The 26,112-nt window shown below is 42.9% G+C and overlaps 2 protein-coding genes across 8 annotated transcripts in view; one reads left to right on the top strand and one right to left on the bottom strand.

The window, feature by feature from the left end:
• DMD (dystrophin) overlaps positions 1–26,112 on the bottom strand; it is a 2,140,576-nt gene that overhangs the window by 626,776 nt on the left and 1,487,688 nt on the right. The gene's annotated exons all lie outside the window — the stretch shown is intronic.
• Positions 1,505–9,992, top strand: LOC149874453 (uncharacterized). Its single transcript, XM_090031331.1, has 3 exons — positions 1,505–1,623; positions 7,993–8,164; positions 8,698–9,992. Exons 1-3 carry the CDS (start codon positions 1,505–1,507, stop codon positions 9,367–9,369), a joined length of 963 nt encoding a protein of 320 aa, XP_089887457.1. The 3' UTR covers positions 9,370–9,992.

Raw genomic sequence — 26,112 nt, 5'->3', positions numbered from 1 at the left:
TATTCATAAAATACTGTTTTCAGGATTTACAGAGGTGTCAGAATGGTGCTGTTCCACAGTCTATGCAAGCAATTTTCAGGCTAGCAACACATTATAATTTACTAAGCACACATGCACATACAATGAGTAAGTTTAGAAAAGAAAGCTCAAGAGCTACAATAATAGCTCCAAATCCTTTCACAGGTTTTAACATAGTCATGTAAGAAAGACTGTCCCTGGCCACATGTACTGTATTTAACCTGAATACAAGATGACCCTCCAATATTTAGATTCTGTATATAGAAAATGTATAAATTTGTTACAGTTTTCATATAATCTAATTATTGGAGGTTTGCCTTGAATTTGTCCCTCTCCCACTGCTTCAACAGGGAAAATAAATCTGGGGGGGTGGGGTTAAAGTAGCCCCACTGCCCTCTGTTCCCCACCGTCTTTTTCCCCCTGCAGCCTCTTCTTCTTATAGTCACACCCTGATCTCCCTGAGAACATGGAAGCGAGAGACAAATTTGAAAACACTGACCTTGAAATAAATCTACTTGTAATAATTTGCATATAGCAAAATGATTACAGGTACCCACAGACTTGGTTCATCCAAAATTGATAGTTTACCTTTTTTAAACAAACAAAACAAAACAAAAATGTTACAAGTTTTCAGACAGCTCCTCTATAAACATGTTTTTAAGTGGCACTTTTTATACTTACTTATATATAATACAAGTCATGAATGACATTAGTCCAAAGCCAAAAGACTCATGATTTACCATACAGTTCATTGGGCTGGGCCCCAGCAGAGTCAACAGCATTTCAAACCATGGTGACCCCACAGTTCAGCACTGCTCAATGGGTACATACTTCAGCTATTACCCACTGCCCCACAAAGGATCCATATGCTAATTATCCCCACCCATACATGACTGTAACTGGGTGATCTTGTCATGAGACCTTGGTTTGTCCAAAAATCTATATGCAGATGAGGCACAGGGCAACCTACTCCAGCACCCCCTCATTGAGGGAGGGACTGCATTAATCATATACAACAGGCAGAGAAAGCAGCTGAAAGAGGGATTCTGGATAAATTGTTTGGGGCACCATTTGGTGATGTTTGCCAGACATTTAAGAAGCAGGAATTACTGGAAATGGAAAAGTTAAGGCACAGCTCAGCTGTGGAAATGAGGAGGAAGTCAAAATGTATGCAATACAGTGGTTCACCATGACTTGTAAAAGAGTTGGTGCAGAAGAGGACTGTGTGCAATGGATACTACCCTATGTCTTGTTCAGATGGGATTCACTAACCTATCCTTGTGGTAGGTTCCCCATCAGTAAGCAGCAAGGGACCCAGACAGCCCACTTTGACCAATTCATCTCTTGCTTCAGAAACACCCTGTGGAAGACCAGGAACCTGTTCATAAACAGACACACAAACCACCCAGTCAAGAGCTGCATAAAAATAGGACTGACTGAGATGTATTGGTACTATAGGAAGACAACAAAAAATGAAAGGCAAGAGATGGCAGACATCACCTGGAAGAGAGGAGACTGGCACAGACTGTTCAGAGGTGAGCCTTCCGACGAGTGCAATGATGATGGCAATGATAAGGATGATGATGGTGACAAATATAATGACAAGTGAAAAGACTGGGCAAACAGGAAGGGGAGTTGGGCAGCAGGAAGGGAGGGTACGGGGAGGGCACTGAAGTAGTCCTTTGTGTAACTGTGGTTAAAGGTGACAGTGATGAGCATGTGGGAATGCTGATGAGTGGTGAGGTTTTTCTGTAGTGGGAATAGGAATGGTGCAACTGTAAAGGTGCATTCTGAACTGTCAAGTGAACCATAGCAGTCATAAGACAGCTTGGTAGAGGTATAGTTTAATAATTTTTAAAATTAATTTTTTTTTGCAAAAAACTCCCCAACCCAGTATCTTTGCCCAATGTGGTTCATGTTTTCCAGTCATGCTTAGTGTTGGCTACATTTAATCGACTCATATTTGGTTTTCATTACTGAGTACATGCTGCTTTTGGCAGCAGTTTAATGATAGATAGTCTATTTAATGAGGTTTCCTTGTATACAAATATAAGGTGAGGGGCTATGCTCCCCTCCCCCCACCCCCTGGTGATTCAGGGGGGAAAAAATATTGTAGTCATATAAATATGGTATATATATCAAACACTTTTTAAAGAAAACATTTATTTTGGCAAACACATATTTGTTATCCACTTTTTATTAAAACAAAAAATGAAAAAGATACCTGTTCTTTCCTGACAGAGAAATGTTCCGTAATTTGATAGCCAAAACATAAGGCACTGAGAAATTATATTACTAGTTTCCTTTGTTTTCTCAACTATTTCATGATATATTCTTGTAAAAATTTAACATCTCAAAATCAACTGCTTTGCAGTCTAGTCAGTTATCAGCTTGTTTATTGTCAGCTCAGGTAAGAAAAGTGCTTCTCACTGAACAATGGCTAAATACATATCAAAAAGCCTCTGTTTTTCAACCTGGAGAAAAACACTAGTAAAGAGGTTAGAGTGAAATTCCATTCGTTCTTTAGGCAGAAACTTGTCATAAAACTGTTTTATCATCATGAAGTACTGGGCACGTCTACACGTGATGCAATGTCACCTAACAATGAGCTATGCAAAAGCTACGACACTGCATCTCTGTTGCCATAGCAACGCACTCCCTCAGTATAGTGTATTGCTACAATGACATAGCAGCTAAAAATAACCATATCCTGTGCGCATGGCACAGTATGGTCTGTTACTGCACCATCATTTAGTACTTTTGGAAGCACTAAATGATGGCGCAGTAACAATGGTGCCATAGGGACACACGTAGACACTGTAAACAGCAGGCCAGTTTATAACTGAAATGAATCTTCATGTAGATGTATCCATAAACAAAAATGCCATTTTAATTAATAAATTAAATAAAGAGTGGTCACTTATCAACTCAAATTATTTTCATAAATCTGTAAGATTCAATTTTGAAGTCCCATGAAGTTAAAGGAGCATTTTAAAATAAAATTTTAATGATAATGTAGAATTTTTAAAATTATTTCATACAACCTCTGATAGACTCAAGGCATTTTGCAGAATATGCCAGCTCTTAGTTTTCACTTTTTAAAAAAACACTACAGAAAAATAATACAGCAATTTATCTGTTGCACAAAATTTAGAAAGACTACAACAGAGCAGAGTGGGTTTGACACTATGGTTTCCTATTCAAATATCTGGGTTTATCTTGTGAATCACGTTTGCACACCTAAAAGCACTAACATTGTGTGGCACCCTGTATCACCCTTAAAAGGATCTCAAGGCACCCCAGAGTACTGTTGTACCCTGGTTGAGAATCTTGGTTGCTCATACCAGAGAACATAAGCCTGATCTGACTGATCTGCAGACCTTAATGAAGACATTAAGCAACAGTCCAGATATTCTGAAGGCGAATCAAGTGTTGTAGTGTACAGTGAACTGAAGCCCACAATAAATAATCCCATCCCTTTCAAATACTGGAATAATTTCTAGATTTCATCAATACATTCTGTGCCTCTGTAGGACAAGGAATTCTAAGTTGCAGCTTTTGAGCAGTATGTAATACTTGTGACATAACATTACATCGTAACTGCCAAGGAGGACAGTTTGCCTCTTGATTTAGGTTTGAAGTTTCTCTTTATTAGTTGTGAGGACTACTAAAGAAGGTACTACAGGTGACAAAACTCCTTTCTTGGTAAAACAGGCAGGAGATGATGATGCTATTGTCTGTGGTCATAAAAAAATGAGACTTCTGGTTTCTTTCTTGGTTGATAAATCCCCAAAGATAGGGATGTGTAGTTAGTCTCTCACTTTTAGCATAGCTTGATACTAAAAAAGTCTCTCCCTTGAAAAAGAAGATCCTCGACTTTTGACTAGATTTTTGAGTGGAGTCTCAAGGGCATAAGCCAGCCATTATGTACCTTAATAAAATTAGCGAATCCCACAGCCCTAACTTCAGGTTCCAATCAATTAAAGCACACTCACTGGAAAGTTCAAGTGTATGCTATCTGCTGGCCCTGAGCAAAGTTTTCTTAATCAGCTTCCTCTATTTGGAAGAAATTTAAACAAATACTGACTTTTCACACAGAGAGATTTGGTATGATTCTATTATAGCATAGTAATTCTATACTCCTACAGCCAAGAGTGAAAAAAAACCCTGCCTTCTCAATAGGCCCACGTTGCTCCTTTCCCATGTTCATTATTTAGATACAAAGCTTCCTCCTGACAAATTCAGCAAATGAATGATACATAATGACTCTCAATTTTTGAAATATGGCAATTCTCAATATCTTGAAAAAATACATATAGCATATAAATATGCATATAGATGCTATTGGGCCTAGTTTGCATTTTTTTTCTTAACATTTTTAGAAAAGTGGTTCTTGGATAACCTTATTCTGTAATAAATCACGAGAGAGAGAGAGACTTATAAATTATTATAAATATATATTTTGGATTTTTTTCATAGAATTATTGTGGAGATTAATTATTTGCTAAAAATGACCTAGACTGCCAAGAGGCAAAAATATACTATGTCATCAGATTCACTGATGCTCCTTTTATTTTTATTAAATTGGTAAATTAACAAGACACCAAATTTGATGTACAGGACCTTAGATTGGCAGGTGAGGTCAAGAAAGATTCTAAATGCTACCTTTTTCTCATTTTACTTGCAAGGGGTTTTAATTTTTAAAAGCTACCATTTCCACATGGAAAAATTAAAATAGCAGTATATACACTGAGCAAACTCTGCAGTCTCAAACTCATCCTAAACCCAGGAATGAACTTCTGCCATTACCATGTTTGTGTAGCAAAGAAATATTGAATCATACATAAAGTGTATTGGACCATATGGAGGAGAAGAAAAAGACACATACGACTGTCAAATAGAAAAGGGGTAAAATTAAATGGAACAATCATATTTAATATGCTTGTAAAAAAACCTGAATGTAATAGAGAATAAAATAAAAGCTTGCCTATAAAAAACAATGCATGTGATATAAATGTGGTAATGTCCCTTATAGACTGTGTTAATGAAATATAATTTAAATAATTATGAAGATGCTCCTAAAAAAACAAAAAACAAAAAGGACAAACCAGTGGTTTCATAAACTCTCACCATTTGCATCTTTTATGGATGATAAGCATTATTCTAGTAACCAGGACTCGTAGTAGAGGTGATATTTTTTATTAGACCAACTAGATTTTTGCAAAAAAAATTCTTTACCAATACAGCTACAACCTGGATAACCATCATTTTATGAATATAAGAGGCCTACTTTTGATAGCTTCCAGATTAGCTTAACAGGCAAAGAGACACTGTTCCAGGAACAGTCATGCTATATTTCTTTACAAGCCAAGGAACTGTCTACAGTTTCTAAGAGACCTCAGAGTGAGACACCAAAGGCAACAATGAAAACTAGGACACCCATTCAGCCACTGGACTAGCCTTCTACATCTTTTTTTCCTGGACTGGGAAATCAAAGGTTTCTATCACTATGCCTCACTTGAATACAGAGTTGGGTTCTCACTACTATGTGCTTACCATAATGAAGAGTTAATTTGACTAAATTTACCTAAATATTTGTTTCCTAGCTCAAACAGCAATTTGCTGAAATATATATAATTATATTATTAAAAGGTTTACTTTGTTTACAGTCTTCCTATCTTAGAAACTAAGGATAATAGGCTAGTTAGTCAGGAAGGAAAGAAAATCTACAAAAGTCCTAATCACTTAACAGCACACAAACATAAGGACTGTTCACAAGATAAAGACTTTAATAGTTCATAGAAGGTTCCCATACCTCTGATACTCAGAGCTTTGAGCATTCAACATGCCTAATATGTCAGCCCTCTCATGCATGACTAGCTTGTAGTTTGTTGAGTATTCAGTTTCATAGCAGTGTGCGTGTCCCTTTTCTTGAACCCTAGTGCAATACTGCTTATATGCTTAGAAGTCAAACACACAAGCATCTGAAAGTGTCAGAAATTTCTGCAGTGTTATTAATAGTACTGGAAGCAGCAACAAGAATCAATAAACTCATTAATACATTCTCATTTTTACTTAGATCTTGACAGGTTATTATTGAGTTCAGGCTATGTTCTTAATACTATACAAAAGAGATAGAAGAGGTATATTCCCCTCATGATCCTGGCTCCCCTTACACTGGCAGGTAGCAAGCCCCCACAGCTGTGAGCCCTCTCAGTTGACCTAGGCATCCAACTGCAGGGACATGTCATGCCCCACAGCTGGGAACCTGCAACTGATGGTGCTCCCAGCCGTGGTGGCACACCATGCACTCCCATAGCTGGGAGCCTGCAGCTGATCTGGCAGGGTCTGCCCCTCCTGTTATGATCCTGGATCACCTGTGGGATCATGTGCTCCTGCGGCTGACAGCCTCATCAACTGAAGGGACTCACAAAGAAGCCACCTGTTCAACTAATGGTATATATATTTTTTGTGGAATAACTTTATGACTTATTCCTCTTTTTGTCATGCCATTAATTGATTGAATCTGTAGCCAGGTCAAAATTTAAGATTCAATTAACTGATTAATCATGTCTTAAATGTAACATGCGTCAGGGACCTAAGGGTCATGAACGGGGCTTGCAGCTCATTCTGAAAATTGCAGAATCTGCGTACTTGTGGGCAAACATCCAAAGTAAATTCCAAAGCCAAGGAACCTACACTGAGAATCTCCTGCTTGTAGCTCATGGTCAGTTATAGCTGGCTACTGTTAGAATAGGGTACTACTGGCTCAAGCACCTCAAACGATGTCCATATCCAGTGAAGAAGAAATCTAGCCTGAACACTAATTACTTAGGACTTTATGGTTATGTCTATATTGCAGGATTCCTTAGATTACCATCAAGCAACATGGCCCCATCCAGCCACTCCTACTCCACAGGTTCAAATCACAGAAATAAAGTAAGGAAGCACCTTGAGACTCCTGTTATCATCATGCTTGAGCACAGGGACTGCTTTATCTCCAGGTCTGGCACATACAGGGAGGGTGAGAGGAACAATTCTTAGTAATGGTAAGACGTATTGTAACTGCCATACCCAACAAATAAAAAATAAAAAAAAAAAAAATCACTCAGACTTATTTTTTTTTAATAAAAATTAAAATAATTCTCTCTGGGAAGAGTCAAATGGTGATAAGATCAGTACACTTGCATGCTTGCAAAGAATGCCTAGGTTTAATCTTATAACCTGATTATATTGATGTTTACCGCAGTATGTAATAATACAGTTGTATGTGTGGTAATGTAACAAGTGCTGAAAACAGAAATGAAATAAACAATAAATCAAAGTGACCTTTTATCACTACAACAGCTTTCACACTTTGACTTTTTACCTGAAACAAATCTCAAATGCCATTTAATTTAATAAGAGGATCCCGCCAACTGTTCTGATACTCTGACAGGTGCATTCACCATCACCAAAAGTATATCAGTAGTATTTTGTTGTTGCTTTCCTTCCATCAGGAAGTAGTATAGATTCTGGTATAAACACTTAGGCCCCTAACAGATATGCAAGTAAGACCACCACAAGACCTGATGCACAATCAGTTTCCTGACATGTTACATGTGAACGGCTGGAGGTGTTATTGTGGGATTTGGCATCAGACCTCATCATGCCTTGTTTCTGGTAAAGGGGGATCCAAGCTCTCCTTACATTGGCACATAGACAGCTCCCATGGCTGGAAGCCCTATCAGTTGATCTGGCTTCCAGCCACAGGGATGTACTATGTGCCCTCAAAACTGGAAGCCATCAGTTGATGGGGCTCCCAGCTGCATGGGTGGACCCCATGTTCAATTAGTGATGTGATAGGAACCATCCACAAAATTATCACACATTTTTTGTGTCCTAACCTTGTGGCTTATTCCTTGTTTTATCACACTATTAATTGAATTAACTTGTCATTGGGTAACCGCCTTTATAAACGGCGGTTTGACGTAGCTTCCGCCACTTGGAGGTCAGGAGCAGCGGGGAGAAGAGGGACTCAGGCGCACGTGTGTCCTTCCCACACGTGTGCCTCCTTTCTGGACCCGGAGCGGAGGAGAGTGCAGCAGTAGAAGCGGCGGCGGCGAGCGGAGCAGCTGAGGGGCCAGCAGCAGCTGATCCCCCTAAGGTAAGTGGGGCTGAGGGACTGAGGGGCCGGCGCAGCTGAGCCGGATCCGGAGGGGAAGCCCCCCGGGTCCCTCTTAGCTGAGCCGGTAGGGAGCCGCGCTCCCGAGCCGCGCAAACAGGCGCGGTCTGTAAGAGCGCGCCGGCGTTTGCGGCGGCGTTCGCGCCGGCGGGCGAGCAGGCGGGGCCCAGAGGCTGACCCCTGCTCTGCTAGTAAGGGCAGCAACTCCTGCGATGGTGTCGACACGGAGTTCTGCCAGGGCCCCTGCCCGGGGGGCGCGGCCTTCCCGGGGCTTGTCCGAGGCCTCCACCCAGACAGAGCCCTCGGGGGGGCTGCCGTCCTCCAACCCCCTGGCCTGCGGGAACTGCCTGGCAAGGTCTGGGGGGGCAGGGACTGGGGACTCCTGCACCTGTCCTGTAGGTATCCGCCTTAGGACCCTGGAGGAGCGGGTGCAGGAGCTCCTGGAGGAGGTTAGCAGGCTGAGGGGAATCCGTGAGGCAGAGGAGGAAATTGATAGGTATTTTCTTTCTCTGCAGGGTGATACAACAGAGGAGAGGGCAGACCGGGATGAGCCCTCCACCGCTGAGTGGCAGACAGTCTCCCGCGCCAGAGCTATTAACCATGTTGCGGCACCAGTTCCTCCTGTCCATCTGGAGAACAGATATGAGGTCCTGGCAGCCCTGGAGGAGGAGGGAGCAGTGGAAGATTCCAGGGAGGAGACTTTGTGCACACAATGTCCTGTGCGGGCGGCGGGAGTCAAGAGGCCTAAGAGGAGGAAGCGTCGCGTCATCGTGATTGGTGACTCCATCCTGAGAGGTACGGAGGGCCCCATCTGTCGCCAGGATCCCTCAGCACGTGAGGTATACTGCCTGCCCGGAGCGAAGATTCAGGATGTGAAGGGGATGCTCCAGTCCATCATCCAGCCCTCCGATTATTACCCCATGGTCCTTGTCCATGTGGGTACTAACGATGCGGCCAGGAGAGCCCCTGATCGCCTGATGGAGGACTACCATGCTCTGGGAGGCGTGCTGAGGGAGATGGGCGCACAGGCGGTCTTCTCTTCCATCCTGCCAGTGAGCGGACGCGGCAGACGTCACGAGATGTGCATTGCGGAGACCAACTGGAGGCTACAGGAATGGTGCTTCGAGGCGGGCTTTGGCTTCCTCAGCCATGACCGGCACATCGTGATGAGAGACATGCTGGGATGAGATGGGCTCCACCTTTCCCCTAAAGGTAAGCGTGTGTTCTCTTCCAGGTTGGTGAACCTCCTTCGGCGGGCTTTAAACTAGGCTCGTCGGGGGAGGGGGAAGATGAGGGCGGAGGAGACGATGAGATACCAGGCCCAGCAACAGCCAGCGAGCCCAGACCAATGGTCAAAACGGAGAAACAGGTAAGCGATGGGGGACGGGGCATTGCTGAGACTAGGGGGTCAGTGGGCACAACCGCTGAAGGCCTCAAATGCCTCTACACGAATGCTCGAAGTATGGGGAAGAAGCAGGAGGAACTCGCCCTCCTCCTAGCTGTCACCAGCCCTGACATAGTAGGGATCACAGAAACGTGGTGGGACTCATCGCATGACTGGGCGGTGAGTGTCAAGGGCTATAGGCTATACAGGAAGGACAGGATAGGAAGGAAAGGTGGAGGAGTAGCACTCTACATCAAGGAGGAATATACTTCCTCGTTAATTAGCATGGGGGTAGAGGGGGGGCACTCTGAGGTGCTCTGGGTTAGAGTAAAAGGCAGTCCAGGGGAGAGAGACTTAACGGTGGGAGTCTACTATAGACCTCCCAACCAGGGAGAAGAGCTCGACCTGGAATTCTTAGGTCAGCTTACAGAGGCAGTGAGGGCTAAGGATGTGGTCATCATGGGGGACCTGAACTTCCCAGACATCTGCTGGGAGGAGCAGTCAGCCAAGTCTGATCGCTCACGTCGGTTCTTAGCCAGACTGCAGGACCTCCATCTAACCCAGGAGGTGCACAGTCCCACCAGGGGAGACGCCTTGTTGGACCTAGTGCTGGCCACGGGTGATGACCTGGTGAGGGGGCTGCGGGTGATGGGCCACCTGGGAGACAGTGATCATCGCTTGCTGGAATTCACCATCCAGCGTAAGGTGGCAAAGGGCTGCAGCAAGGCAACAGCCCTAGACTTTAGGAGGGCTGACTTCAACAAGCTAAGGAGGATAGTTGGGGAAGCGCTGAGGACCCAGAGGGGAAGGGAATCAGATGTCGAAGGTGAGTGGTTGCTCCTTAAGGAGACGATCCTCCATGCCCAAAGGGAGGTAATCCCAACAAGGGTCAAAGGGAGCAGGAGGGCACATAAACCCCCATGGCTCACTAAGAGCATCCGGGAATGTCTCCTTGCTAAAAGGGAGGCATATACCCAATGGAGAGATGGGGTCATCGCCAAGAAGGACTATGTTATAGTCGCCCGAGGATGTAGGGGGGCAGTCAGGAGGGCCAAGGCAGAGTTGGAGATAGGACTAGCTTCCCGGATTAAGGACAATAAGAAGTCCTTCTTCAAATACATAGGGGGTAAAAAGAGGGTCCCGGGTAATGTGGGGCCCCTGCAGGACACGATGGGCAACTTAGTCATCACGCCAGATGACAAAGCTAACATATTTAACGATTTCTTTGCCTCTGTCTTCCTAAGTAGGGACCAGTTCAGCCACCTCCCTGCTGGGCCCCCCTCGGGCCCCGAGAGAGACACGCCTGGGCCAAGGGTTAGCGAGGAGTTAGTTAGGGTACTTCTGGAGAAGCTGGACGTGTTCAAGTCCGCTGGTCCGGACGATCTTCACCCTAGGGTTCTACAGGAACTGGCTGAGGTCATTGCGGGACCCCTGGCATGGCTCTATGAGCACTCGTGGTGCTCTGGCGAGGTGCCGGAGGACTGGAAGAGGGCCAATGTGGTCCCTATCTTCAAAAAGGGAAAAAAAGAGGACCCGGGAAATTACAGGCCAGTTAGTCTGACCTCAATCCCGGGTAAGCTCTTTGAAAAAATTATCCTGGCACACATCCAGGAGGGCCTTGCGGGGGAATGCATGCTCAGGGGCAACCAACATGGGTTTATCAGTGGCAGGTCTTGTCAGACCAACCTGGTGGCCTTTTACGATCAGGTCACCAAATCATTAGACGTAGGGGTTGCTGTGGATGTAGTCTTTTTGGACTTCCGGAAGGCTTTCGACACTGTCTCTCACCCTGTCCTCATCAAAAAGCTGGGAGACTGTGGTGTCGATGCCCACACGGTCAAATGGGTCGCCAACTGGTTGGAGGGCCGCACCCAGAGGGTGGTAGTGGATGGGTTCTTCTCGACCTGGAAGGATGTGGGCAGTGGGGTTCCGCAGGGCTCGGTCCTCGGGCCTGCACTGTTCAACATCTTCATCAGTGACTTGGATGAGGGGGTAGAAAGCACCCTGTTCAAGTTTGCTGATGACACTAAGATGTGGGGGGATGTGGGTGCACTAGAAGGGTGCAATAGGCTACAAGCTGACCTTGACAGGTTGCAACGGTGGGCGGATGAGAATAGGATGGGGTTTAACACTGATAAGTGCAAGGTGTTGCACATGGGGAGGAAGAACCGGCACCACACTTACAGGTTGGGGAACTCTCCTCTTGCCAGCACGGAGACGGAAAAGGATCTTGGAGTCGTCATTGACTCCACGATGAACATGGGCCGGCAGTGTGGGGAGGCAGTCAAGAAGGCCAATCGTACCCTATCATGCATCCACAGATGCATCTCGAGCAGGTCCAGGGAGGTGATCCTCCCCCTCTATGCGGCACTGGTCAGGCCGCAGCTGGAGTACTGCGTCCAGTTCTGGGCACCACACTTCAAGAGGGACGTGGACAATATGGAAAGAGTTCAGAGGAGGGCCACTCGTATGATCGGGGGTCAGCAGGGCAGGCCTTATGAGGAGAGGCTACGGGACCTGAACCTGTTTAGCCTCCACAAGAGAAGGCTAAGGGGGGACCTTGTGGCCTGCTACAAACTGGTCAGGGGGGATCAGCAGGTATTGGGGGAGTCCCTGTTCCCCCGTGCGCTGCCAGGAGTGACCAGGAATAACGGTCACAAACTGGCGGAGGGTAAGTTTAGATTAGATATTAGGAGGCGCTACTTCACAGTCAGGGTGGCTAGGGCCTGGAACCAGCTTCCAGGGGAAGTGGTGCAGGCTCCTAGCCTGGGGATTTTTAAAAGGAAGTTAGATGAGCACCTTGCCGGGGTCATCTGACCCTGGTGCTCTTTCCTGCTAAGGCAGGGGGTCGGACTAGATGATCTACCTAGGTCCCTTCCGACTCTAGCTACTATGAAACTATGAAACTATAAGACATGATTAATAGGGCTGTGCAAAGCTTTGGTAACCCATTGAATTCAGAGGAGATTCAGCCCAATTCGGCTGCCAAATAGATGAATCTGAATAGAATCAGGAGACCGATTAAAAGGTCTGAATAGATTTGGAAGCCTCTAAATTGTTTCAGAGAGATTCGGAGATTCAGAAGGCTTGCAGCAAAAAGAAACTGAGAAGAGGGAGGGGGATGGGGCCTTCCATACACAGAAAAGGCATTTCTCCATATAAGGAAAAGGATGAGGGGGGGCTCTGATATTGACATCTGTGGCTGGCCAGTGACTGTGATCTTTCTCTGACTTCCCTTCCAATCACAGTGCTCTGGGGAAGGGATGTAGAAACAACATATAAAGCTGTGTCTGAACAGTTTGAGGTACACTTTCACAGAAACCCCTGCACCTATCTCCTTGAAACTTGACAGGCTTCATACCCTCAGAAGGGGCTACCATCCCTGCCATTTTCATCTGAATCTGCAAAAAAGTGACAAAATTATAGGTATTTTAGTGAGTCCCAATTACAGTCTATGGCCGAATCTCCGAATCTGCGCCGAATCTCCAAATCCAAATTGGCCAAATCAGATCAGGACAATGACTTGAATCACTGTCCCTCTGAATCGACCAAATCCAAATCTGAAGCGAATACTTGCTACTTCACACAGGCCTCATGATTAACAGGCCTTACAAGGTTGGTATTCTTTATGTCCTTTTCATAAAGATGGCTGAGGCTATCCCTCACGATGTACACAAATTATTCACTAAGAAGTAGCTAAGAATATAAAAAGGAAAAAGAATCAATACTGACTTTTCTGGCCTAGATTGTCAAGTGCTGACTGATAAATCAGGTAGATGGATGGAAAAACACAAAACTGTTTGGTTGTCTTTTTCTCATTATTTCATGCTGGTGAGTGTTACAATGAAGCTGGCTAGACCACTGCTATGCTTTTATTTCACTCTTTAACTACATATTGTCAAGCATATAATGAAAAGATTGACATTCACGACAGGTTTTGTACTGTCATTCAAATATTATCAAGGACAAAACCCAAAAATGAGCTATTTTTACAAATTAGAGAATTAGCTTTAAAAATATAACAACATTCTCAATATGTGAAAGCTGAACACAGAATCCTGTTCTGAAAAGAAAAGACAAGGGATCACCATATGCAACAAACCTATAAACAACTCATTCCCGAGCTCTCAGCTATGTGAATATATGTTTACATCATATATCATATTCTATTTAGCACTACCGTGATATGAAGAGAATTCGGTAAGAGCTACAGCTGCACAGCAAGTTTGAAAATCAAGCCAACACATGCCAAATAAGAGAGCACTCCAGAAAACATGTAGCAGTGAACATTGTGTTAAATGCAAAAAAACACATTATACTGATACAGTCTTAATAAAACAGTTAAAAATAAAATTAAGAAAAAGAATGAAGAATAAAACAAAAGCAATGTTGACTCATTTTACTCACTATATTATGCTACAACCAGAAAAACAAAAAGTATAAACAGACAGAATGAAATCAAGCAAACTTTTCTCCCTCAACAAACAAACCAAAAACCACATCCATGAGGTCAGAGAGTCACAGAGAAGTAGGGATGAAAGGGACCTCCAGAGGTCATCTAATCCAACCCCCACAACCCTCGCCTCAGGCAGGAGCATCCCTATAAAAATCATCTCATACAAGCATAATCTAAACTCTACATAAGACCTCTCTCAACCCTGACACAACACAGACCTAACCTGCCACAGGTGAAGTAGGGGAACCGCAGCAGCCGATGTCTTGTTTCTATAAAAGGCCATCAAGAGATTCCAGGTAGAGGGCCATACCCCTTGCTACAGAGGAAGGCACAAACCTCTACAGTCCATACAAATTTGACCAAACCAACTGACAGTTTTTTTGTAGACCTGAATTAAGAACTAAGGTAATTTTGTCTCGAGGCCCTACACTAACGCTAGTCACTGTTTGTTAGTCAAGAGACTCCCTTTTGGTCATTACAAAGGTCCCTTAAGATGATAAATCTTTTTTTCCCCCTGCAAATATGTGCCTGTATGTCATATGCCTAAATCATTTTAATTCATTTGATCTCTAAAGGCAGCCAAAGGTGAATCAGTAGCTCTTTGCTAATTATTTTTTACATAAATACTGAAGGAATGCATAGTCTGAGTCTGATATGCATGCTATTAATTATTTGAAGAAATCCTGTAAATAAGTTAAAAGAATATTTTTAAGGGCCAAGAAACATTCTCAAGTGCTTCCCTATGAACTCATATTTACTGTGATGTTACAGACAACAAATGGGAAGTCATGTATTTAAAACAAGTCACATATTTGAAAACTGATGAGATTTTTTTCCTTGTCATTGTCCCTGAAATGCAACTGGCATTCTCCAGCAGTGTTAGCATTTTTTAATCACTTCCAGCCACTCACCACAAAAAAGTTTAAGTCATTCTAGCAATGGATGGATGGAGAAGAGTGTGCAAGTGATACATATCGACTTGCTAATTACTATCTGCAAGATGCCAGGTGGTATCTTGCAGCAAACTGTCTCATTTTTCTCCCAAACAAACAGCATGCTTTCTGTGTTGGGAATACTACTGCTAACATTATTACACTGGGCATAGTGCTAACGGCTTCTACCCTGGAAATAAATTAATAATATTTTGTTCTGCTTTGCTTTCTTTTAAAGAAAAGGGTAGAATGATTCACTCTTTTCTTGACAAGAACTGCTTTGTATTTTATGATCGCTAGATTGTGAGCAAAGTTTCCAATTTATCAGGCTCATGTTCAGAAGCAACCCGTCCAGCCCATCTTCTTTTGTACAGAATTTATTTCTAAAACCTTATGAATTTCTGAAGCACTGCTCAAAGCAGTATCTACTAGTGGTAATGAACTGTCACATCATTGGAGTTTTCACTATATAGTCACATATTGCAAAATACTATCCAATTATATCTGATGATACCTTAATGGCAGTTAAGCAGTCACACCATAACAGTTTAGTGCTTCTGACAGTTGATGTAGGTGTTACAGTCACTTGCTAGTAAGAATTTCTGTTAGCCATTGCATAGTGCCTTTTGAGATTTTCATTTTCAATAAAGGATTACCAGCAGGTAAGTGCTGGATGAACTGTGTTAAGGAGAAATATATGTATGAAAAACACCTCCCCCGATATTGATCGAAATATTATGCAAACGCTAATATAATTCAGTCCCCATCTCCCAAACCTGTCTCTGAAACAGCTATAATCTATGCTGGCTGTAATCATCTGTGAGATACAGTATTTACACATTTCCCTGTTAACGATTACCTTCAATTATAGTCAGGACATGGTCCAGGGCTTGAAAAAGACATCCCAAAACTAAGAGAATGACACTCGCGCATAGTGAAACCAATACACCATTTATTTCTGGGTCATAGGTACTTATTATCTACTTGTACGTAGTCAAAATCTATCAGCTACAATGTGTGTGTGCGCATGTATTTTAATTAAGTGGGGGAAAAAATAAAGATGCCATTTTAAGACATGATTGAACCAGAACCAGTGATGCACCCAGGACTATAGAATAATTTACAGAGAACGTTAATCTTTGATAGAGTAATTACTAAGATTTACTATTTATCTGTTGCAGCTGAGAAATGATGTGGAAGAATGTTTCTTTCTTCAATTAATCTCATTTCTGAAAGGAAGCTATTTTATTAAAATATGTATGACAAATAACTGGCTGAAACTAGAGTAGAGCACCATCCAAACTCTAATATATGACCTATTGCTGCTATCTTCTGTGAAATGTATACAGGGCATTGAAATATATCTTGAACACATTAATACTGAAGGTATTTCCTTAGATATTTGTCTTTCTGATTCACCCAGGACTTCATTTTATCACTTACAAACTACTGCTAGGTTAAGATCATTATTTGATCTCTTTCTCCTGCCCCTTCCTTCCCCACAGACATACAAATAGAGAAACAACTTGCATGGATAAATACATTTGCCGTATCATAGATAAATTACTACAATTTTTGTTTTTTCTTCTCTCCTCCTCAAAATTTCACAGTGAAACCTCACTGGTACTAACCTTTCCCATGACTGACATTCTTAAATGACTTAACTGACTTTTGCAAAATACTTTACTGATTTCAAGGTTTTATTACCAAATCTCAATCTATGAGATTCATTTTACATTTGTATCACATTGTTAAAATATATAGTTGGTCACTGGCTCAAGTCAATAACTTTTAGACTGTAGCTCTCCAAACCTGACCAGATACAATTAGTATATTTTAATAATGCACACAAAATATTTTCAACCATGCTACTTCAGAACTCAACCCTGTAATCATCTCTCAAAATGTTGGATGAATAAAAAACAGACTTACAATTTGATTTGATTGTCTATTTGAGCCAGCCCATTTTTCTGAAGGCTGACTTATCTATACAATATTATGTGTATTTACTGGTCTAAGACCTAGTTCCTAAAGCTTAAATTCTTACAGGTAACCTCTCCATCCCTGGTCCGATTCAACTGTGATCACTACAAGAATGTTGGCTAGGATGGGCTAGCTAAATGTTTTCACATCTTTCAAAAAAAAGTATGCATCTATTTTTGGATTTTGCTGCTAGCTAAAAGGAAATCTGGACCCCACTGTCTTCTGGTGAGTGTCAGCTGCTGGTTCAGGGAGTGAGAAGCTTTGTTGAAGCCATGCAATAGTTCAAGTTACTGGACTCTGAAATGGAGAATCATCTTTTCTTTCCTTCTTTTGAAGGAGGGAGCTAGTGATGTAACTAGGGTGTAGCAACCTGGGCAGCCACTGCACGTGCCAACTTTCTGATTTGGACATAAGAAAGCAGGAAGGGAAAATATGGAAGCTTTGGAATAGGGCCATCTTGACTCAAAAAGTTCCTTGTCTTTTCCAGGTACCTCTTAGTCCGCTGTATGTGGATTTCATCATACAAAACTCCAAAAACAAGTTCAAATGCTAAGACTGCAGGCCCATGAAGCAGAAAATCATTATCACTTCTGGGGATAGTACAAATCATTCCTACACTGAAGCTCTGCCATGTGTACTTAGAGGGTGGGTGGTTAAGTGCTGACACAGGTAGGTCAGGTACAGAGTCTCAGAAATCAGTAGTCATGGCCATCCCAGGCTTTAACTTCAACTGCTTAATAACCAAAGCACTCCAACCCCTCCAAGACGACATATTTATTTATTGTTGGGATGAGACCTGTAGACACATATAACACCCTTGCATGCTATATTCATCTTTGAGACAGGGCACTGAGAATGACCATACTATCTAAGTACAACATCTGGGAAGTTCAATGAGGCAGCACCACTTCTAGTTTAGGAGCTAGTGCATGCAAAGACGACATGGTGCATCTCAGAACACAGGTCCCTGAAATGATACTGAGGCAGTGCAGATTTGCTGTAAGTGTTGTAGATTTTTCTAATATAACTAACAAAGTTTAAGTCAGAATGGCATAAAGAAGTACCAGTGTATTGAAGAACTTGCTGACAAGCCAAAAAGAAGCAGCAATGAGACAAATGCTGAGAGAATGCTGAGCTCATGGGCCTTGAAATGACTAGCAAAAGTTGATGCTTGAGCACCTACCTTCTTACATGGATGTACACATGGGCAGATCCTGGAACTTTAAAAGGGCCAGCACTTTAAAAGGGAGTGCATGAGATGCCACCAGTACTGCCATGGCAGCAGCTGCCCAAGACTTTTTGGAGTCCCCAAAGCAGGTAAGACCCCCCCCAACTCTTGGCATCCCCTCCCTTTTCATTCTCCTCTCCAGCAGGGGTTGCCTCTGGGTGAAAGAAGGGAGGACCCACCCATGCTCCTGCTATGTTCTAGTTGGGGGCTTCCGTAAGCAGTGGTGTAGCAAACTTGGGCTTGGCTGAGGACAGCGGCTGTGGCAGGCAGGTCTCTCTTTCCAGTACTTGCTTCCTCACCCTGGGGTGGGGGTACCCAGCAGGCAGACAGGAAGAAGGAGCTCTTGGAATCCCAGCGTTGCTGTTGTCTCCAGCAGACCCAGGGGCAGGGGCATCTTCAGGACTGCTTCTGCCCATCTCTAGTTGAGGGCTGCAGGGAGTGGCTGCACATAGCACAAGTTCCCTGATCCTCTCTCCTTCTACCAAGTTTCCCACACTAATCTAGACATTTCTGCTCCCTCTCCACCCTCAGGTACACTCCATGTTCCAGGAGCAAGCACTGGAAGGTGGGGGATCACTCACTGACACCGCTGTCCCCAGCTCTGCCCAGCCCTCCACACAGGTGCTCCCTAAAGCTAGAGGCCCCAGAACAGTAAGGGAAATACAGTGAGAGAGGGAGAGGGAGAGAGCAGGGACCCAGCATCCCATGCAGTCTCTCCCCATAGCCACCAGCTTGAACACAGCAGAAAGGATCTCGGGGCTTTCTCCACCCTCAGGTCAGGTAGAAACCGGAAGCAGGTTCCCTCCTCCTCCTTATCTGCTCCCCATTTGATTCCCCTGGATGCCCCACTCCAGTCTAAAGCTCCAGATGTGCTTCAGATGCTGTAGGGCAAATGGTGCCACCAGTACATGACCTTGGCAGTGGAAGGAGGGTATGACCAAGTCACTACACCCCTCTGGATGTACAGATACTACTATTGCAAGAGCACCAAGGTGCAAGGTAGAAAGATGAAAGTAAAATGTCTCTAAATAACTTATTCCACAATGCATCTTATCTCAGATTAAATGAAGTCAACATTTCAGTGTTACATTAAATCTTAGTTTGCATACATAATTTGAGGAAACAACTATAAGAATTTGGCTTCGCATTATTTAAAAATTGTATTGTATTTTTATGTATCAGTATTCATCTAGCAAAGAGTAAGAAATTATTCCATTTATTCAATGTTCAAAAAGCAAACACTATAAAGACTCATCAGTATGCTAAACTACCAGCTCTCCAGTGTACTAAACAAGCAGTTTCAACTTCCTTCTGCTAAAACAAATGTCTACTTGTATTAATTTTTGTTGTTGTTTTGTGCTTAAGCTAAGGAAGTTTTAAGATGCTTACAGGGAAAAAATGTTAATCTAATGTTTTAAAAAATTACAAACCTAGGAAAATAAAATATGCAAAGGAATTTTTGTTATATGCAGGGCTTTTAATGCTAAAAACTACTTCTGCATTTTCAGTATTGCTGGGAGTTGTGGCATGAAGGTCACTTTTCTTTGAAGTGTAGTGCATACTGTGTGGCTCTAAACTTTATAAGTGACTAGATTTCAAAGTTGCAAGCCTTTTAATTCAAATGCCATTATTTCTCACTTGCTGTTTGCATTATCCACAGTTACATCTACAAATAAATATTATATTTTAAACACTGTACATAGGACTTAACTATCAACTCTGCTTAATCTGGACAATGCTGCCTGATCAGAAAAATAAAACTTCAGAAATCTAAGACTGTTCAGAAAACCATCTCATTTTTCTCCCTCAGATGCTCTTTATGTGCTGGTTCATTGGTATTCAAAAACTATAATTAAAGGACATCAGCTGCCAGCAAGATTATAATATAAACTCTCCTAGTAATTGTTCTATCTACTTAAAGGTCCATTTCAATTCATTCTGCACCATTTCCCTTCCACTAAAATCTGATATCTGTGAATTATGTATTCACTATTTAACATTTCACTGAGTGTCAGAAACTAACAATATTTCCTAGTAGACACATACCTGCTTGAAAATAAACATCCATTTGCATTACTTACTGGTTACAGTGAAGGAATACTTGCTTGTTTTCTTGGTTTTATTAAGGTGATTTCCCAGACTGCTGGAGGCTGCTCTTCTGTGGTATAGCAAACAAGTATTCATGGGATCCAGTTTAGGTAGAGGCAGCTTATTGCTGGGGGCAGTCGGTGCAGACCAAGCTAGGTAATGGAGGAGGGAGAGATGTTGGCAGGGTTGGTCGGGGGACAGGGAGCTGTTTGTTCGAGGTGGGGGTGCCCAGTCTGGATGCAGTTGCCAGGGGGATAAAAGTAGCCTAGTGAGAGTTGGCAGTTTAGAAACAGCATAGCCCCAAGGCTGGGTTAAGTGGCTGGGCTATCCCAGTCCAGTGATTGTGTTGCCAACATGTGCAGGCATTCAGTAGTCCAGATTAATCCTTTTTAGATTTGATTACGTGAGATGAACTAACTTAGATCAGGCATGCCATTTTTGGGGGAAGTCAAGTCCTGCGAAAACTAGTATGCCTGGGCATTTACACTGACCTAATCTTGCTTAGATCAATATAAATGTAATGTTTGTACATACCCCTGGGGAACAAAACGAAGTCCCAACCCGTTCCATTTATGTTGGGGTCTTTGTAAAGGCTGAAGTATATTTGTAGTTATTACATCAACCTACTAGACACTACACCTGGATAGCTTAACTGCATAATACCATCTGTAGATTTTATGAAGTCTTTTTGGAGAGCTCAAAAATATTGACTGTATTAACATAAAAACTAACCAAAGAGTGTGAAAAAGGTGAATACCAAGGAATGAATTGAAGTAGTAAGTGCAAAAAACACTTTGATAGGATATGATCCCTATTTTAGATCAGCCTATTTCTGAGTCTCTGTTTCTCATTGAAGTGCACATTGAGGTCAGAGTAAGAATAATTCATGCTGTGAAGACTGCAGCATAGTATGAAGGCAATGTGGTTTTTATACAGCAAAAGTGTGTGCTATTATGTTTCTAAAGTACTTTGAGGGGATCAGATAAAACACGCTACAGGAACACACAGTTTCTGTGTTATTTAAAATAACAAAGGCTATTCCTTTCACTTAAGCTTTGAACTTTAAGACACTTGTATGAAAAATGTTAGCAAATGCTCAGCAGAGAAAGAGCTAGAAAATCCATGCTTATTCTAACTGCACAAACCTGGCAAGAGACGGGGCTTCGTCTATCACCAGGCCACCAAAAACTTTGCTGTTTTTATGCTTTGCATGCAATTATATCATCAGGTTAGAATAGTATTGTCAGGTTTGATTTCATTCTCAATGAACGCCATGTATAGATGCATACAAAAAACTAGAAGTCTTGGTTCCAAAATGATACCTTGTATTAGAACAAAGGGGCTTGGTCCTGGGGCCTTCGCTTTTCAATTTCTTCATCAGCGATTTGGACGACGGGGTGAAGTGCAACCTGTTTAAATTCGCTGATGATACCAAAATTTGGGGTGAGGTGAGCATGCTAGTAGGGAGGGAAAGACTGCAACAAGACCTGGATAGGTTACAGGAGTGGGCTGACATAAACAGGATACATTTCAATACTGACAGGTGCAGGGTGCTGCACTTAGGCAGTAGAAACCAGCAGCACACTTATAGAATGGGAAACTCCCTTCTTGAGAGCACAGGGGCAGAAAGGGATCTTGGAGTCATTATTGACTCCAAGATGAACATGGGCCGACAACATGAGGTTACAGTTGGCAGAGCTAACCGCACCTTGTCATGCATCCACAGGTGCATCTCAAGTAGAGCCAGGGAGGTGATCCTCCCACTCTATGTGACGCTGGTCAGGCCATAGCTGGAGTACTGTGTCCAGTTCTGTGCGCCCCACTTCAGGAGGGAAGTGGACAACATTGAAAGGGTCCAGAGGAGGAACAGCCGCATGATCCGGGGACAACAGGGCAGACCCTACATTGAAAGACTGTGGGACCTGAACCTGTTCAGCCTTCACAAGAGAAGGCTGAGGGGGGACCTGGTGACTGTCTATAAACTCACTAGGGGGGACCAGAAGGGTTTAGGGGAGACACTGTTTCCCCTAGCGCCCCCTGGCATGACAAGGAACAAGGGACACAAATTATTAGAGAGTAGATTTAGATTAGACATCTGTAAAAACTACTTCACAGTTAGTGCGGCTAGGAGCTGGAACCAACTTCCAAGGGAAGTGGTGCTGGCTCCTACCCTGGGGGTCTTTAAGAAGAGGCTTGATAACTACCTGTCTGGACTCATTTGAGTCCTGTCTTTTCTCCTGCCCAGGCGGAGGGTCGGACTTGAAGATCTACAAGGTCCCTTCCGACCCTACTTCTATGATTCTATGAACAACTGGACCCTGCCTCTGGACCCAGAGGGAGACCGCCTTCCATCTTCAGCTCCCTCTGTGTAAAAATGAAGTTTATTTCCTATCTATGGGGACTTTTTACTATCTTGTACCATCTACACTTTTCCCAGAGCCTGCTGAAGGGATTTTGATCACGAAAACTTGCAGAAAAGGACTATTTTCTTGCAATTTTCCAGTTGGTCTGATGAAGATATCGTTTTGGAGCCAAGACTTCTAGTTTTTTTTCTACGTCTTCTTGTCTCAGACCAACACAGCTATCAAGTATACTCCTGAAATATGTATACGTGCAGGGGTGTAGGTTGTAGCTGTGTTGGTCTAAGGACATAGGCAAACAAGGCTCTTTGGGGGAATCTGATATCTTTTATTAGATCAACTTGAATAGTTGGGGAAAAAAATTAGCAGCCTGATGAAGGGTTTTTAAACCTGAAAGCTTGCTATTCCCCCCCCAACTCTTTAAGTTGGTCTAATAAAAGATATCAGATTCAGCTAAAGAACCTTATCTGCCTATGTATAAGTGCAGGAATCTCATGGTATATTATACTGCTGTTCAATGTATACACTGATATATCATTAAGAAAATTTAAATATATACATTTATGTATGTCCAGATATTTTCAATTTTTGAACATACAAAGTATAAAGATCCAGCAGGCACTTTTACTGGACTCTGTTTACTGGAGCAGAATTTGAGTTAATTACAGGTAACTGAAAATATTAAAAAATAAGGCGGAAAATTTGTATTACTGCTTTTTGTACAGAATCTATACTGTGAGTTTTATATCAGTCTAGAAAAAGTAAGAGGTTATACAATGGCTTATAATTCTCAAATATATTAAATTACCTGCAAAAAGCTGCTGTTCTCTACAACTGAGTATATCAAACTGAAGAGAAATTCTTTTAGCCTAGTAAGAATCATGGAATATAAGGGTTAAGGTCTCAATCTCTTACTGGTAGAGATGACAGTAATAAGAAAGGAAAGAATGTGATAGTTTAAAATAAGCAAAGAAACAAAGCTAAATGGAAGATACCATACATCTGCAGTGGACTTTCTCTCCAATACATCCAAGTTGCTAGAGCAACATATTTTCCATAAAGCTTAATTCAACTGCGCTTATCTTGTTTGGTTCAACAGAATCTATTTTGTTTGCCTTCAAGGTATGTTACAAGAACTACTCAAGATCTTGCCTAAGAGGAAAAATTACATGAGGGAAAGGCCTGCAGGCAACTATTTTTTCTTCCCTGGGGAGATTTATCTGATTTTTCTTCAGTTGACATTGTGTCAATTCAGTTATGTGCAGCTATAGCTATGATGGCATAGAAAATGTTGCACGTATAAAAATCACATTCATCAGTATTCTGATTTTCCACTTCAAGAGACAAAGTTATATTCAAAGGCACTTTAGATCTTGAAGAATGTAATGAAACTGCCTATTTGCACTTTTTGAGATGTACACGAAATCCAGTTCCATCTTGCAATTTACCATGTTCTTTTCATTATTTCAGTTGTTCCTTATGCATCGTGCATGTTTAGTCAGATAAGCTCATACTTTGTTGACTGGTAATCATTAAAGCCTAATACTTTATCTGTACAGATGTTTATCTTTCATATTTAATATATAGTTTCATCACAATCTGACAAAATAAGCTGTTGCCTCCAAAAGCTCATGCCTCACTGAATGTCAGTATTTAGTATGGCACCCTGCCCTTCTTTCAGATTAAGATAATTAATCACCTCTGTGATTTAATATAGTTAGAATCAGACATAACTACCTAGGGCTTGGACAGATGTCCAGTTTCTTGAGGATGAGTCCGTGCTCTCTCAGGAGAAACCACAAGTATACAGAAGTTCTTAATGTCTCTCAGAGTAAAAGTGGCCACTCACAGAGAAAAATAACTCAGGAACAACCCAAATGAAGTGGCTCCCAGGAGGATATCTGTCAGGAGACAGAACTTCTGTACAGGCAGCAGATGCAGAGCTGACCTCTGCAATCCCAGTGTGCTTTGCTGGGTGGGGGAGGGGAGAGCATGTGATAGTCTCAGCAAGGCAGGGAGCAAAAACATGCTCCCTGAGTGCTTTGGGTTGGGAAAGCTAAACACTAAAGCACTTGGTAGGGGTAAGGGGGTGTTATGTAGGGCTGTGTGAAATTTTGCCATCAATTTTGTTTCGACACTGCTTCGAGGTCAAAACAGCAAAATTGAAACAAGACAGATATGGTTGAAACAGCCTTGAAACAAAATGAGGCGAGTCAAAATGTTTTGCCATTTCAACAGTTTCAACGTTTTGCCCATAGGCTGTAATGGGGAAGGATGAAACAGCCTATAACTTTGTCATTTTTGGTCAGAGTTGAATAAAACTTCCAGAAATAGTAGCCCCTTCTGAGGGCATAAAGTGTGCCAAGTTTCAAGAAGATAGGTGGAGGGAGTTTGGAAAAACTACACCCCAAAATCCTTAAAGCAAAACTCATGTCACATGTATGTGTTAAGCTACAGAAGGGTCAAAACTGCAGGCATGCTAGCCCCTGCTGAGATCACGAAGCCTGCCAAGTTTCAAGGAGATAGGTGCAGGGGTTTGGGGGAAACTTCACCTCAAGGTGTGGACAAGTAAAACTCGTGACATGGGTGACAAGGTGTGTGTTAAGGTGCAGCAGGCTGAAAGCTGCAGGCATGCTAGCCCCGCTACAGCCACAAAGCCTGCAAGCCATTGAGAAGATCGGTGCAGGGGGGTCCTGGGGCCCTGCACCTCTGGCTGCTGACAGACAAAACTTGTGTCATGGGTGCTTGTGCAACTGTGTCCATCTTGGGGCATGGGAGAGGGGAAACTACTGCAGGCCTGGCTGCTAGGCCCTGCTGCAGCCATGAAGCCTACCAGCTGTCAAGGAGATAGATGCAGGGGGGTTCTGGGGCCCTGCACCCCTAGCTGCTGACAGACAAAACTCATGACATGGGCAGCTGACTGTCTCTGTCTTGGGGCAGTTGATTGTCTGTATTGATTGTTTTCTCTCCTTAGTCTGTGGTTCTGTAGGTGTTAATCAATGCTCGTTAACTCATTATGTAGTAGCTAGGTACTGTGTATTGAGCTGGTCCCTGAGTGAATCATGATTAATTGGTAACTGGTAACACAGTAGCTTAGCAGTAGTCCGTGTCCCATCAGCTTGAGGTGCAGTTTCCCCCAAACCCTTGTACTTATTTCCTTGAAACTTGGCAGGCTTTGTGGCCTCAGTGGGGGCCACCACCCCTGCAGGTTTCAGTCCACTGTACCTTAACACACACAGTGTCATCTATGTCACGAGTTTTGCCTGTCAGCAGCTTGAGGTGCAGTTCCCCCCAAACCCCTGCATCCATCTTCTTGAAACTTGGCAAGCTTTGTGGCCTCAGCAGGGGATAGCAAGCCTGCAGTTTTGACCAGCTGTGGCTTAACATATACATGTGACACAAGTTTTGCTTTTAGGATTTTGGGGTGCAGTTTCTCTGAATGCCCTGCACCTATCTCCTTGAAACCTGGCAGACTTTGTTCTCTCAGCAGGGGCTACCA

Source organism: Crocodylus siamensis, chromosome 1 (assembly GCF_052110815.1).
Source record: "Crocodylus siamensis isolate JL-2025a chromosome 1, ASM5211081v1, whole genome shotgun sequence".
Classification (NCBI taxonomy): domain Eukaryota; kingdom Metazoa; phylum Chordata; order Crocodylia; family Crocodylidae; genus Crocodylus; species Crocodylus siamensis.
This window is presented reverse-complemented; position numbering and strand designations above follow the sequence as displayed.

What these genes read in the sequence shown, in the direction of transcription:
- LOC149874453 (XM_090031331.1), top strand. Translation starts at nt 1,505, where the DNA reads ATGGCAGACATCACCTGGAAGAGAGGAGACTGGCACAGACTGTTCAGA. An exon ending in GGTGACAAATATAATGACAA is followed by an intron (nt 1,624 to 7,992) that starts GTGAAAAGACTG and finishes GGTTTGACGTAG; the next exon opens with CTTCCGCCACTTGGAGGTCA. An exon ending in CAGCAGCTGATCCCCCTAAG is followed by an intron (nt 8,165 to 8,697) that starts GTAAGTGGGGCT and finishes CTTTCTCTGCAG; the next exon opens with GGTGATACAACAGAGGAGAG.